General features: G+C 45.2%; 1 protein-coding gene across 3 annotated transcripts in view; it reads right to left on the bottom strand.

Annotated features, from left to right (window-relative positions):
- Positions 1–1,038: 1,038 nt before the first annotated feature.
- The window catches only part of LOC146809624 (outer dynein arm-docking complex subunit 1-like), a 358,293-nt gene continuing 344,965 nt past the window's right edge, over positions 1,039–14,366 (bottom strand). For all 3 annotated transcript variants that reach the window (XM_085616472.1, XM_085616473.1, XM_085616474.1), the window contains 2 exons: positions 7,774–7,867; positions 1,039–1,701 (listed from right to left, as the gene is read on the bottom strand). In XM_085616472.1, coding sequence (XP_085472598.1) covers positions 1,597–1,701; positions 7,774–7,867 — 199 coding nt within the window. In that variant the 3' untranslated portion in view covers positions 1,039–1,596. The remainder of the gene's footprint in view (positions 1,702–7,773; positions 7,868–14,366) is intronic.

Here is a 14,366-nt window from a genome sequence, read left to right as displayed (position 1 = left end):
ATCTTTCTCCACCCACCAGAAGCCACCCCAGAGAGTACATCTTTCTCCATCCACCAGAAACCACTTCTGAGAGTACATCTTTCTCCATCCACCAGAAACCACTTCTGGGAGTACATCTTTCTCCATCACCCAGAAGCCACTCCAGAGAATACATCTTTCTCCATCGACCAGAAACCACTTCTGAGAGTACATCTTTCTCCATCACCCAGAAGCCACCCCAGAGAGTACATCTTTCTCCATCCACCAGAAACCACTTCTGAGAGTACATCTTTCTCCATCACCCAGAAGCCACTCCAGAGAATACATCTTTCTCCATCCACCAGAAACCACTTCTGAGAGTACATCTTTTTCCATCACCCAGAAGCCACCCCAGAGAGTACATATTTCTCCATCCACCAGAAACCACTTCTGAGAGTGCATCTTTCTCCATCACCCAGAAGCCTTTCCAGAGAATACATCTTTCTCCATCCACCAGAAACCACTCCTGAAAGTACATCTTTCTCCATCCACCAGAAGCCGCTCCTGAGAGTATATCTTTCTCCATCCACCAGAAACCACTACTTAAAGTACATCTTTCTCCATCCACTAGAACAGGACACAGGATGGCTGAGATTCCTTCAAACCTTCAAAGAAGCACCCTTCTCACCCAGCCCACGAGCGGGACTCTCGATGGCTAGAAGGACTTGCTCCTGCAATATCTCATTCTTTCCACTAGATCCCCAGTAATGGTACTTAATTTCAGTCCTGTTGTTATTGCAATGGAATCCAGGGTGTAGCCCAGTCTAAACACAGAGGTATAGAGGGCTCAGAGCCAGGAGACCTCCCCTAGGGCGTTAGTCCCGTTTTATTCTGATGAGCTGCCCCCATCTCTTTTGGGGGAAGCTCATCACTAATTTATCAGTTGTCAAAGTTGATTTTAACAACCTCGTTCACATCACGTGGAAGTTTGTGAGTTTGATATTATACTTTGCACATTTTAACATAACAGCTTCAGAAACATTTAGAAACAGATATAAAAAATGCACTCTTTTACAGTGAGACCGATAATTTTATATTTTAATGCAAATCTGAATAATGATTTTAGAGCAAACAGGGACTCAAACTTAAGAAACAAGACACATCATTTTCTGCATTCTACAGTTACGTTGACACTATGGTGGGGTGACAGAAGAGAAGAATAGCAGCTTTTTACAGAGGGGATAGAGAGCAAAAGGCTAAAGAAGAACCGAAAATATAAGTGTAAAGATTAAGATGATAAAAGGAAAGATTCAGTAATAAAAAATAAAGAATAAAGAGCAAAGTGTTGGACCAAGAATAATGGAAAGACAGAAAGATTAAACGTGAAATCTCCGGAAAAAAATAATGTCTCTTCTGTGCACAGTCTTAAATAATCAAGCACAATAGGCTTGTAAGGCAATAGTGGGGGCAATATAAGAACTAGACATTGGGTTGGATGCACATGAACAAAAGCTCTCCTATACGTCTTTCCCTCCACCACCACCCTCCACACCTCCTTTTCCGGAATGCTAAGGCATTGCCGGGTCCAGCGGGATTTTGAAAATCTGGTGAGCAGCCAGTCATCCTGCTCCACGCCCATCAGACTTCCTGCAGGCGCTTCCTGGATGTTGAGATGGCGACGTGCTTGGAAGTTGAGTCGTTCAGTTGCAATTTCTTTGAAGCTCTTTCCTCCTTCTTCAGTACCTGAGGGCGGTAAAGAAGATGGAAGGGTGTATTCATGAACAGTAAGAGGAACCCAGTGGTTTTAACAGTGGTTATCCATCGAGGGCACTTCCAATGTCTGATTAAAGTCATCCTCCTCCTCCTACAGGCTAGAGTTCTAAATTAAATGAAACCGACCTCGACATACGACTGAATGACAGCCACACAACTCACATGTTCAGGGTCTGTAATTGACTTGTTACTGCCTGTGCCTTATTCATATGGCTGGTACAGCAAATACACATGACATTCTGTGGACTCATGGAACTCAAAAGTAGCTCTCCTCCATTTGTGGGCACAACCATAGACACTGGATGAGTAACAATCTTAAAAGCCTAGGTCCACTCATCAATAAAACTAAAGAGTTGTTTTCGTCAGTGGGCCTTCTGACCTCTTTCACTTGTATGAAAGTTGCTGAGGGAGATGATTAAAAAACGTAGAAACAGCACTACAGATCACACTGATGTTGGTTTAGAGAACAGAATCACACCACATTCCACAGTATCATTGTTGTGTACTGGTATCCGGGTCCAACAGACCTCGGAGATACTCTGAGCTCAAACTGCTGATTAATGGAGCTGCAACTCTACTAGTAACGCAGACGGCTCCATCCCTGCATGCCCATCACAATGAAGGCCCCACAGCGATGCCTCCGCTGAGCATTAAGAGGTTTACTAGAGTGTATCCCTTCCTTGTTATCCTGAAGAAAACCCGGTTCCAATGCATACGAGGGTCGAAACGCAGACAATGGAATAAGTTATGAGCTTGAGGGACATTGATTGTTGTAGGGCTAAACAAGGAATCGACATCTTGGCTCATTTGACAAACTTTATATATAACTGTTCACAGGCCTTTATTGATGTAGTATATGTGGCACATTTGTGTTTTGTTGTGACCTAGCGTTCACGAGCACTGCGCCGCTTTTGCCTTGTGGTCATCCTGCTATTAGCGGGGTGCGGTAGCTTAGTGAACAAAGGCTCACACTGCAGGGCCCTGTGTTTGCCCTCATGGCACAGCCTGGCGGCTCGGCTCTTCCTTTTTCTCCTCTGAAGTCGCTGAAATGAATATCATTGAGTTGGGTAACAACAAACATCTGTTATTCAGGGCCAACCTGCCCTTCTGGGGGAACGCACGCTTTACAAATGCATCTTATGTTATATAATGTTGTTGTCTTAGTATTAAATATATTTTTGCTTTTGGCTAAGTGGTGTGTTGTTATAAGTCACTACATACTTGTTTAAGGGGGGGTTCTTTGACCAGGTATCAAAAAGTTGGTTTCCTAAACAATGTTGGGGTGTCAATACGCCTTCCCGACAGCATCATTCTGGAATATTATATGGGTGCAGTCTATGACAGCAGCCACCGCCCCTGCAGGTAAGAGTGGTGGGGCCCGGTAAGGGGGGATTTCAACGGACAATGACGAGGGAAAATTAAAGAAATAATTAATTTTCCCTCGTCATCGTCCGTCGAAATCCCCGCTCCCCCAGCCCACTGCCCCACCGCTCTTACCTGCACGGGCCGAGGCTGCATGGCAGATTTGGTGAAAGGGTCAATGACAAAGTCATCATTGGAGCCTTCTGAGCTGACAAGGCTGCTGGTGCAAGCGGGTGCGGAAGTCAGCTCTGTCTGTAATGCCTTCCTCGATGACGGGATAGTTAACACAAGCCAGAAAACCTGGAGACTTTCCTTTAGGACTGAAGGGCTAGGAGGATTCTCCTCCATCCTGGTCAGCTTAGCACGTGGAGGTGGATGGCAGGTCTGGTGCTTTACTCTTAGAATGTCCAGGTCCTTTCACTTGATCACCGGATTGAAATGTCTGGTGGGTGGGGGCATCGGGGTCTGGGGTAAGGGAGTCGCACTCCAAATAGACTCATCCCCCTCTCTGTCCTTATCAGAGACTTTGCTGAAAAGGTGCCGCAAAGTTTGCACTCCTTGGACTTCTGGTTGAGGTGTGGAAAATAAACACACATGAGCGACAAAGGATGTGAACAGCGACTTCAGCGCTTTGGATGAATTTGTGCCGGTGCTTTCCGGTGCTTAGCACCGGCACTTAATTGACAGGGCCGGGTCTACACTCTGGCTGGCACTGACTGACGCTCGCACATCACATTTCTATTTTATATACCTAAAGTTTGTGCAGCTGGTGTGTTTTGATCTTCTCCCGACCTGAGCTGAGCCCCCCAGAGGAAGAGATTCCTGCATTACCATTTACCTCCTGTCCACTCCTGATCTAAATACATTTTAAATGTGTTGAGGGCGGCCGGCGGCCCTGCCTTAGTGGTTCCGACGTCCGTCAGTGTTGCCAGTACCTGCCCTGAGTGCCACTAACTTGCCTATAGGTGGGTGGGTGGGCAGGCCGAGATTTGGGCTGGATTTGGTCAGGATGGGGTAGGGGCTGTGCGGCTGCGGCACTGCACAGATTTTTTTTTCCACATTGCCAGTGCCACACCCAAGCATAACCACCGCTGCGCGCGCAGCAGCACGACACCACCTGACCTGCCACCGCCACGACGAGAGTCATCGCCAACGCCAAGTCGGCCCGTGGCGTGTTGAGGGCAGCTGGCAGCATCGATCAGCCTGGCGGGTGGCGGCCTGGCCAGTAGTGCTAGTACTACTACTGCCTAATCAGGTATTAAAGGCAGTGCAGGCCCGCCGGCGAAGCCAGTGTGTCGTCATGTCCCGACACTGTGGTTGCCCAGGCCCAGCCATTTTTTGTCTTCATTGAAATTTGGGGGGAAATGGAAATGAGCAAATAACTGGCTGGCTGAAGTAGAGCTAACTGTTTGTGAGTCTGCCAGTTATTTCTAATTTCTGATGGAATCTGCGGGCCGCCCGCCTTGTAATTCCCTGTCGGTAACACCCCTGGACGGGGCCCCCATCACTGCATACACAGGATCAAGGATCAGTCGTCCTGACCTGCACACAATGCTCTTGTTCCTTCGCGAGCCCTGCCTTGTACAGGTGTTCACGTTGCCCATAGCTGCCAAGGTTTCAGAGTGCCATGTGTAACATTTTAATAATTGCTGTGTAAATATGAGTGACATAATTTCAACGACTATGAGTGACACTTTGTCACGGGCAAAATTAAGCAATGAGGACGAGGGAAATAGATTAATTTCACAATTACACCAAGAAACTCTTAGAAGATCGAGAAACAGCTGTAAAGCACCAGAAATGCAAGGTCACTAACCTGCACTTGTGTGTCCTCCAGGGCATGAGGTTCAACACAGGTGTTGGTCTTACTGTATTTTAACTCAGCCAGCTCCGGGAGGCAGGAGCAATTCCTGGGGGCCGGGCCGCAGGCATGACATTTTAATAATTAAATACATCCTGCCACCGTCTGCGCCGACCGCATCCTCCTCAAGCAGCATCACGAAAGTCAGTGAGAGTCTACCAACATAAGACGGTCGGCTGCCTGCAGAATATTTCATTTTGTGCTTTTTCCTAAAATCGATTACATTGAAGAGGTGTGCATTTTGCTTTGAAAATGATAATTATGTTTACACAATTTCTATGATCCTTATCTTGGCTGTCTCATGTATAGATTGCTCTGATAAATGATTATTTTCTACAGCATGTAAAATACAAAGTAGGCTGCAGAGGAGCATGCAGTAAATATGTAAAACAACCCTTTAAAGTTTGCTCAAGGTTGCCTCTTCCCTTTTAAAGGTGTGCATGTCACATTCACTTGAGAGGTTTGGAATGCCACAATCACTGCAACAAGCACACATTTAAAAGGAACCATCTGTCCTGTATGCATTGAGTCCATGAATCTTATATAGTTTTAATATGCTCCTGATAATTACGGACTCTGAGAGAGTGTCAGTGGCAGAAATACACTCCAGGCTGCAGTGGCACTTGGACCCGGGGTGAAGGGGCAACTGATAGAGGCCCATTTGTCATACTTGCACTAGTGACCTTTGCAGCATTGTAATGCAACTGATAGGTTCTCCACGTGTTAGCTGCCATAGCAGAGTTGTCAATACATTGTTGGCAGTCTTTATATATTTCATCTGTATTTCTCAAGAAAAAGAGGTGTCAATACAGTCTGTTGTTTAACTCCTCGTCTATTCTGTGAGAAGTATCTGTGTGTGTTTCAGAGGACATTATAGGTTGCCTCCTCCAGATTTCATACAATGCTCAATCCGCCATGCACTTGCCCAAAGCTTTCAGCCGTGTTCCACAGATTTAGTTATAGGACTAATGGAGATACTTCCTAGTCAACTTCTTTACCTTTTATTTCAAGAAATGGTTTGCTGGGTCTGGTTCATCAGTGTGCTAATATATCGACTCCAGGAATCTGTGTTAGATCTTGGTCATAAATTTAAATAATGGTGTGGCACTCAGTCTTTCATCTTTCTGAGGTTGATAAAATTAGTGCCATTGAGTTTGAATAGCAATTGTAATTAGGTGTTAAGTCCCGCTCTGGTGAGTATGTGCTTTACAAACACACATGGTGCGATAACGACACAGAAATGGATTTTAATCTTTTGTTTTTAATTTCTTTTCAATATGACATTGTCATTGACCCAGTACTTTGCATACTCGTATCCATTCCCATGACCTACTTTCTTTCCTTTGTCCCATCTTTTTCCTTTCCTTTCCTTTCTCTCTTCCTCAGCACCTCCAGCCATGCAGCCTTTCCTCTTTCCATTCTTGCTTCATTACACCCTCATTCATTCCCCATCCTTCCTTCCTCCCTTGGTGCATTTCTTTCTTCTTCCTCCATTCGTTCCTTACTTTCTTTTTTTCCTGCTCCTTCCTTCATCACTTCCTTAATGTCTTCCTTTCTTATCCTCAACCCTTCCATCAGCTTTTCTTCCTCTTTTCCTTTCTTCTTTCGATTCATCCATTGCACATCGTTCACTTCCTTTCTCCCTCTATCCCTTCATTTCTTCCTTTCACATTCTTTTCTTATTTCCTTCTTCTTTCATCCATTACTTACTTATTTCCTCATTGCAGTACTCCTTTTTCCTGCCTGCATGTGTTGCTGCTTTCTGTAATATATTCCTTCTTTTAGCCCTTCCTTTCTCTTTAGTTTGTAAAACTGCATCAAGTCCTCAAATGACCTTTCCTAAAGATGCATTTTGAGATTTACACACATTCTCTAATTTGAGTTCACTTTTAGGTTATTGTCACAGGCTTTCGATATTTTATATTATGCTATGTTATATTGATTTGTATAGCACACTAATGACCCAAGAGGGTATCCAGGAACTTGGGTAGGTATGTAGATGAGAGGCCCGAGTTGCTTATGTGTCTTCAGCTTCTTGTGGAACTTAAGGAGTGAGGAAGTGGCTCTGATGTGTTGAGGCTTGAGGATGTGGGTGGAGCGATAAAGGAAGTGGGTGGGGCCACAGAATGAAGTGGGCAAGGCCAGGGAAGTGGGTGGGTCTTCCCCAAAAGATTAGAGCACCTGCACTTAATATTTTACAAATTAATCACTGCAGCCATTAGTCATTTCCAAACAACACTCTGGAGCAGGAGAGGTTGCTGAACAAAAATAAGCAATTATCTGAACTATGAAGAGCAGAGCTCTCAAAGGACGTCCTCATACACGACGCGGTCGAAATCTGAGCAATGGTGGCCTCAAAGGGGGACTCAGACCACATTCACCTCACTGCCAAAAGTTTGGGCAGTTTTTCAGTTAGATAAATATGCTATAAATTTAAACTGTTATGTAGACTCTGTAGGCCTGTGAATCCTGTTTATTGCTATTTATGAAATTAACAGAGATTACCAGCCTGACTATAGGAAATGATTCAAGCATATTATCAACTTATGAAAGTGTGATTGGTGGAGAACATGTGGAAGCATCGCAAGGTTCAGCTTGCCTTCGGGACCTCCAGAGATCCATGATAAAAGAGAAGGTTGCATGTTAAAGCCAGACTGCAGGCAAAGTTTGAAGGGATGCACTCCTTCATTGATGCAAATACAATACCGTTTAATGGATTTAGCTTAGGGCCATAGTATATATGCTGACTTGATAAGCCTATATACTAGAAATGAGATATGTGCTTGGCAAGTACCTACATGAAAACTCTCTGTACTTACACCTTTCATGATCCTTTCCCGGAGTTCTGACTGGGTCAATGGCCGCTCGTCCTCTTCTGGCACAGGGGAGTCTGTTCCACTATCGTAATCGTCTCTAGGAAAAGAAGCAGAGACATAATTGCAGAAGGAGTAGTGTAGTGGCGATGGTTGTGAGCTTTCAGGTACTGACCTGAATAGAGGGGCCACACAGCATGTGAGAGTAGAGCACCTGACCTTAATTTTATCATAACTTCTGAGTTATAAACAGCAAAGAGGCACACAGAATCTGATAAGACTACACATAATGGGAACACATTTCACGGCCTACTAGTGTCATCAAGGAATTTGCTTAGGGCCTGATTATGAGTTTGGCGGTTCGTATGGACCACCAAACCCTTCGGGGGGTGCAGTAACCACCGCACCGGCGGTCTGTCTGCCGTATTATGACTTTGGTGGTCAGACCACAGGACCGCTGCTACCGCCAGGAATCCGTGATCCAGGGCGGTCTTGCAGCAGTCTAAACCCGCAATATGCTGGTGGTGAGCCAGCCATAAAAAGGGTGGCAGTGAGGAACAGGGCTCCCTGGTGTCTAGGTGCACCGGGGTGCGTGTAGGGGGGCGCATGGTGTGCCCCTTATCTTTCTGCACCCCAGTTACTGCACGGCATGGACTTTACAGTCTATGCTGAGCTGGAACGCGCTGTGGCGGTTCCACTGCACTGCCTTCCTAAGGCTCTGCTATGAGCCTTTGAAAGGCAGCGCGTGGGCCAGAAGCCGCAGGACTACCTGTCCGGTTACAAATTGCAATCTGGTGGGCGGTCGGGGGTGGAGTTTGGCGGTGTGGGAGCGGGGCGGTGGCATGCCGCCCTGCCCTCACACCGCCAAACTCATAATCAGGCCCTTAGTCTCCAGCTCTACACTTGGTGTCCACATACTGATACAATTTTGGTATCTTTCATTGGTGTTTAGTGTTGGAAATTTTGAGGAAGAATGAGCTAACCATCAAAAATGCTGGAAATTGTGAGGAAGAATGGGCTAACCATCGAAAGGGGAAAATGTAAAATTGGTGGTAAACATGTGAAATTCCTGTGGCACAGGTTATGTGGATCTGTACAGCGCACTATCACCCAGAAGAGTATCCCGGTGCCTTGCAGGTGTGTGGTGCTAGCCTCGAGAAGGCTTACTCGAAGAGTCAGGTCTTGCAGAATTCAAGAAGAGATGCTCTATTGTTGTGTAGGAGGTCGTTCCATGCTTTAGGGGCATTGTATGACTAGGTACGACCTCTTGATCTTCTTTTGCGAAAGCGTGGAATGTGTGCTAGTGAGAGTTCAGCTGGGCAGAGTTGTCTGGATGATTGGCAGAACTCCACGTGAATGTTCAGGTAGGCTGGGCCTATTTTGTGCAGTGCTTAGTATGTGTAGGTAAGAAGCTAAAATCGTGCATGCTTATGTATCGGTAGACAGTATAATTCCCCACAGGTGTGAAGTGATGTGAGACCAGCGTGAGAGGTTGAGGACCAGTATGGATGCTGCGTTCTGGACAGTCTGAAGTTTTTTTGTGAGTTAGTTGGTGATTCCCGCCAAGAGGGTGCTCTCGAAATCCACTCTGCTAGTGATGAAGGCTAGGGTGACGTTTTTTTTTAGTGTTGCCAGGTAGTATCTTGAAAATCTTTTTTAGCATCCTGAGGTTGTGGAAGGAGGCCGTGGTGACAGCATTGACCTGGGAGGACATGTCCAACTTGCTGTCACTATTGATCCTGAGGTTTCTTCGCTAGGGGTGGGAGTGGGTCTGAGGTCTGTAGGTCACCAGGAGTCCCCCTGCGAGGCATATTTTCTGAAGATCACCACTTCGGCCTTGTCTATGTTTAGTTTGAGGCAGTTGGATAATAATGTAATTTGTTATAGGAGGTCTATCACCCCAGTGCAAAGACGAACTGTCTTTCGTTTGCAGATAGAATCAAAACCATGAGGGAGTTAATGAAGAAGAATGAAAAGCTCACTTGACGGTGAAGAGCATTAGATTTAAAAGAAAATATTACTGCAGCTCCAACTCTGAAACCTTTCGAAACCAGTGGTAAGATATTAATACATTTGACGCCAACAATGGGGTTCTGGTGTCTGAGTTATTCTAATTCACTAAAGGGAAAGAAATTACAATTCTATATGCATCCAGGATGCTGAGGGGTGCAGAAAGAAATTATTCAACCGCAGAGAAAGAGACTCCAGCCTGCTGTTTGGGGGTGAATTATTTGAAGAAATGTGAGCGAGGAACTGAGTTTATGATCCACACTGATCACAACAAGGGGTGCTGGTAGAGCTACAGCCAGGATATCCAGGTGGTTTCTGAAGTTGCAAGAGTACAACTTCATAGTAACATACGTCCCTGGAAAGAAAGCTGTGTTGGCAGACTGTTTGTCACGCTTGCTGGTTGACAATCTGCTTGAGCATGAGTGGGATTGAGTTTATGGTGGCGTGTGTGCCGGAGGTTAAGGAAGACAAATTTAGCCTGAGGAATGGGTGATCGCTGCTAAAGAGGGTTGTGTATCAAGGGAAGTTTGTGTGGCAGGAAAGGACGCTTGGATGCTGGTGAGAATAAGTGTTCCAAAATGTCAGTATGGAGTTGTTGTGTGTTCACAGGATTCTGTTTAGAAAAGAGCTACTAGCTGTGCCGGCGGCACTTGGGCCAAAGATTTTAACATTACACCATGAGAAACACTTTGGAATGAGTGCTGCCAAGTGGAGCATTTGGGCCAAATAAAGGTGGCTGCGGTTAGACACTGACGTGGAGAAGAAGGAATTGTGTCCCGTAGGCTTTGGGTGATAAGTCACACAGAACTGTTGAGTATCCTCCACTGATAAGGCGAATGGTTGTGGAAAAATAGCTATGCGTACTACTTGACCCTATAGTAGTTTTGGAGGCATTCCCAAGTATGCCATAGTAGTAACAGACTACTATTCACTTTGGCCAGAATTGAAGATTCCCAAGCACTTCACTACAAAGGAAGTCACTGAATTCTTGGAAGAGTTGTGTAGTAGAGAAAGTGTTGCCCGAAGTTTTACCAAATGATAATGGGGTACAACTTTTGTCATGAAATTAAGGAGTGTTTGTGGGTGAGAAGGATTAAGCATGTGACTTCGTTTGTTTACCATTCCTAGGAAAATGGGCTTTAAAGGAAGGATTGCAACTAGACTTGTGTGAGAAAGGCGAATGAAGAATGGCTGTGGAAAGATTGGTATAGACGTATCGCGCCATTCCTGGCAGTGTCACTAGCAAGTGTCCTTTCAACCGATGATGTGGTAGGAAACCCATGATCATTCTGAGCGTGGATGTGGAAAGGAAGCTTGAGGTGGCCAGAAAGGCTACCTATGATGATGGAGATGTAAGCACTTAGCTGAGAAGTGCTTTCTGGTTCCAGTAGGACACTGTATTTGTGAGATGGAGGATGTTTGACAATAAAGGGATAGTCATGTGTTTCTCCACTGCGTTACCTGAATGCTTGCTGGATAGATGAATGATCGAGAGACTTCCGGTGACAAGATCAGCAAAGGGCGTGTGTGATAGATGTCCCAAAACAAGAGTGGGTAGAACACCAAGATGGATGGTGGATTACCAGGTGGGTTGAGTCCCCGCCCGTGGATCTGGAAACTGTTCATTCTTGTTGTGTATATATAGATATGTAAATAACATTATTGCATCGATCTTATGTCCGTTCTACATTCCTGATGCACATGCTATTTATCCTTTATTGTGAGGTTGGGATTGTAGGTTGTGAGTGGGTACCTTGAAAATTTTGTCCATGAAGACAGAGTATTGTTAGTTACATTTATTGTGTGTTTTGTTCAACTTAAGGTGGGAGAAGTGTGGCATCTCGATTTGTAGAATGCTGTGGTAACTTTATTTTTTTGGAAAGCACCTATGTGCTGTACAAGGTTCTATGCTGATAATTGGCTGGCAACTTCTCTTCCTATGGGAAGCAACTATTGCTTGAGATGCCAAAGAGTGTTACTGAATCCATCCCGATGGGTGTGCTGCGGGGCTGAGGAGAGCAGTATAACAAAAGGGCGCAGTAAAGGATGGAGTGGGGCAGAGGTAGAGATGAGATAGAAATAGGTTAGGTAGGAAGCAACATACTGTAAAGAGAGAAAGGCAAGATAGCGAGAATGATACAGAGGGTTAGAACGAGGAAGAGGTATGCAGAGAAAGAATAGGCAAGGTTTTAGAGTGTGGTAGAGAGAGCTAGAGATAGTAAGAAGGCACTGTAGAGAGTGGGAGAGGAGTGATATACATAGAGAAGTCAGGTAGATTGAGAGGTAAAGCAGAAAGACAAATGAGCTAGAGAGAGGTAAAGTCATGGAGATGTAGAGACAGACAGGCAGAGTAACATGAGTAAGTGAGAGAACCATAGAGAGATGGAAGCTGTGACACAGAAAGAGGGGCATAATGGGAAGAGTTACTGGAACACAAGCTATCTTAAGAGAATAGTGAGGCAAAGGGAAAAGTGGACACAGAAGGGGTCATGGCAGAAAGAGAAAGTGAGGTGTAGAGCGAAAAGAGGTCAAGTCGATAAACATGGGTACAGTACATTAAGCGAGGACATTAAGAGAGGATACAAATGTAGAACAAGGTAGAAGGTGAGGGAAAGAGAGATATGTGTGAGGTACAGATAGAGAGTTGGGGGAAGATGTATAAAGAGAGTGGTGAAGGGCGTAAATTAAATGATGATCGGTACAGAGAGAGAGGGTTGTGTTTGTGAGAGAGAGACAGAGAGAAAACGAGGAACATGTAGAGAAATAGATGTTTTGAGAAAGGAACGAGTAATAGCGGCAAATTAGAAGGAAAAGAGGTAGAAAGAGAGAGGGGGTGCATAGAAGTGAGTTATCAAATAAATGGTGAGGCAAAGAGAGGGGTTAGGCAGTGAGAGACAGAGTGGTGGGTTGTAGAGATGAGATAGTGAGATAGATGTGAGGTAGGGGGAGAAATGAGACCGAAAACTGAGATAAGGAGTGGTGAGGAAAAGAGATGGATGAGAGAGAGTGAGACGTGAGGTAGACAGATAGGGAAGTGAGGTAAAGAGATAGATGAAGGTAGGGAGTGAGGTGAATTAGAAGGAGGAAGAAAACAGATTAGAGATGGATGTTATTATGAAACAGATCAGTGAGGTACAGCAAGATGGGATAGGTTGAAAGAAAGCTGAGGCTAGAGAGTGAGAGATATAGAGGCAGGTACACAGAGAGATATGGAGGGAGGGAGGTGAAGTCATGAGATAGAGAGAGCCGGAACAGAGAAAGGTATATTGAGAAAGAGGTGAAGTCTACGCAGGAGCGGTTGATATAGCCGAGCTGCAGCGAGGTGCATAGATATGTAGAGAGATAGTGAGAGGTAAAGAAAGAGTTAGAAGGTAGAAGAGTGAGGAGATGTAAGGAGTGGGATATAGAACAATTGTTTAATTTTTATTTTACTGCCACTAACTGCCTTAAAGTGTGAGGGTTATTGGTTGGGCAGGCAATGCATGCACACGAAGGTCCTGATCTACGAGGTAATGACAGCGCTGCACTACAAGCCATTTTGCTGCGCCGATCTGCATCACTTTAAAAGCACAGGGATGCACAGTATTTACAGCAATACAGCGCATTCCTGTACTCTCCCCTGCGCCAGCGCTAAAACAGCAGTTGTGCGCCAATGCAGGTACCTTTGCACCATGGTGCAAGGGTGCCTGTGTTGCAGTAATGATTGTTGTTGTGCAGGAAGGGACACCTTCCTGCATAGAAACAATAATTGATGGTGTTTTCCTCTTTCCTCTTCCTCTAGAAAGTGGAGAAAACGAGGTGCAATAAAAGTATTTCTCTTCATTGTGCTACTCTTACGCCTTCCCTGAGGAGGCGTAGGATTCTGACGCATTCCCAAGTTTGTGAAACATAAATCTGGGAGTTTGGAAGAATCAATGGGTGTTGCGTGGGAATACCCACAGCAACACCCATATAACGCCTCTGATATGCAAAGTAATGCATAAAAAGAGGCCATATTTACAAGGCCATGAATAGCCGTGCAGGGAGGCTTTGTGTGGCCTTGTAAATATGGACCAGCACACTGCACGCTGGTGCATTAAAAAAGGGTGACGCACCGGCAGTGCAAGGGGCTTGTAAATAAACCCCTAAGTGTCTGTTATGGAAGGCCAGCTGTCAATTTAAAAAACAGCAACATATTTTTTGTGCACACTCAGTACAATAGGGCGTTTGACTATCCCAATCACTGTACCAGGGGGTGCTTTAGAAGGTGGAGGCCCTGGGAACTTGCCTACTCTGCCAATGCCTTAAAATATTGCTCAAGGATGTTTGACAAGAATTATGGTACTCTACAAATGCCTGATCCCTCGATGACTCATAACTCTCCAACTCACCTCACATATTTCTGATTTTACTTTCATCAGTCCTCATTACAAGTTGGCTGGTAATTGGTGCAATATTTATCCTACCCAATAAAACCTGACTCCGCTGGGTCAGAGTTACTCAAGTGCAATAAATACCACCCAGATAATGGGGACTTACCTGCGGAAGATGGTGCTTACCGCATCAAAATCCTCTTGTCCTTGTATTTACTGGCCTTTTTTACCCAGTAA

Source organism: Triturus cristatus, chromosome 7 (assembly GCF_964204655.1).
Source record: "Triturus cristatus chromosome 7, aTriCri1.1, whole genome shotgun sequence".
Classification (NCBI taxonomy): Eukaryota; Metazoa; Chordata; class Amphibia; order Caudata; family Salamandridae; genus Triturus; species Triturus cristatus.
This window is presented reverse-complemented; position numbering and strand designations above follow the sequence as displayed.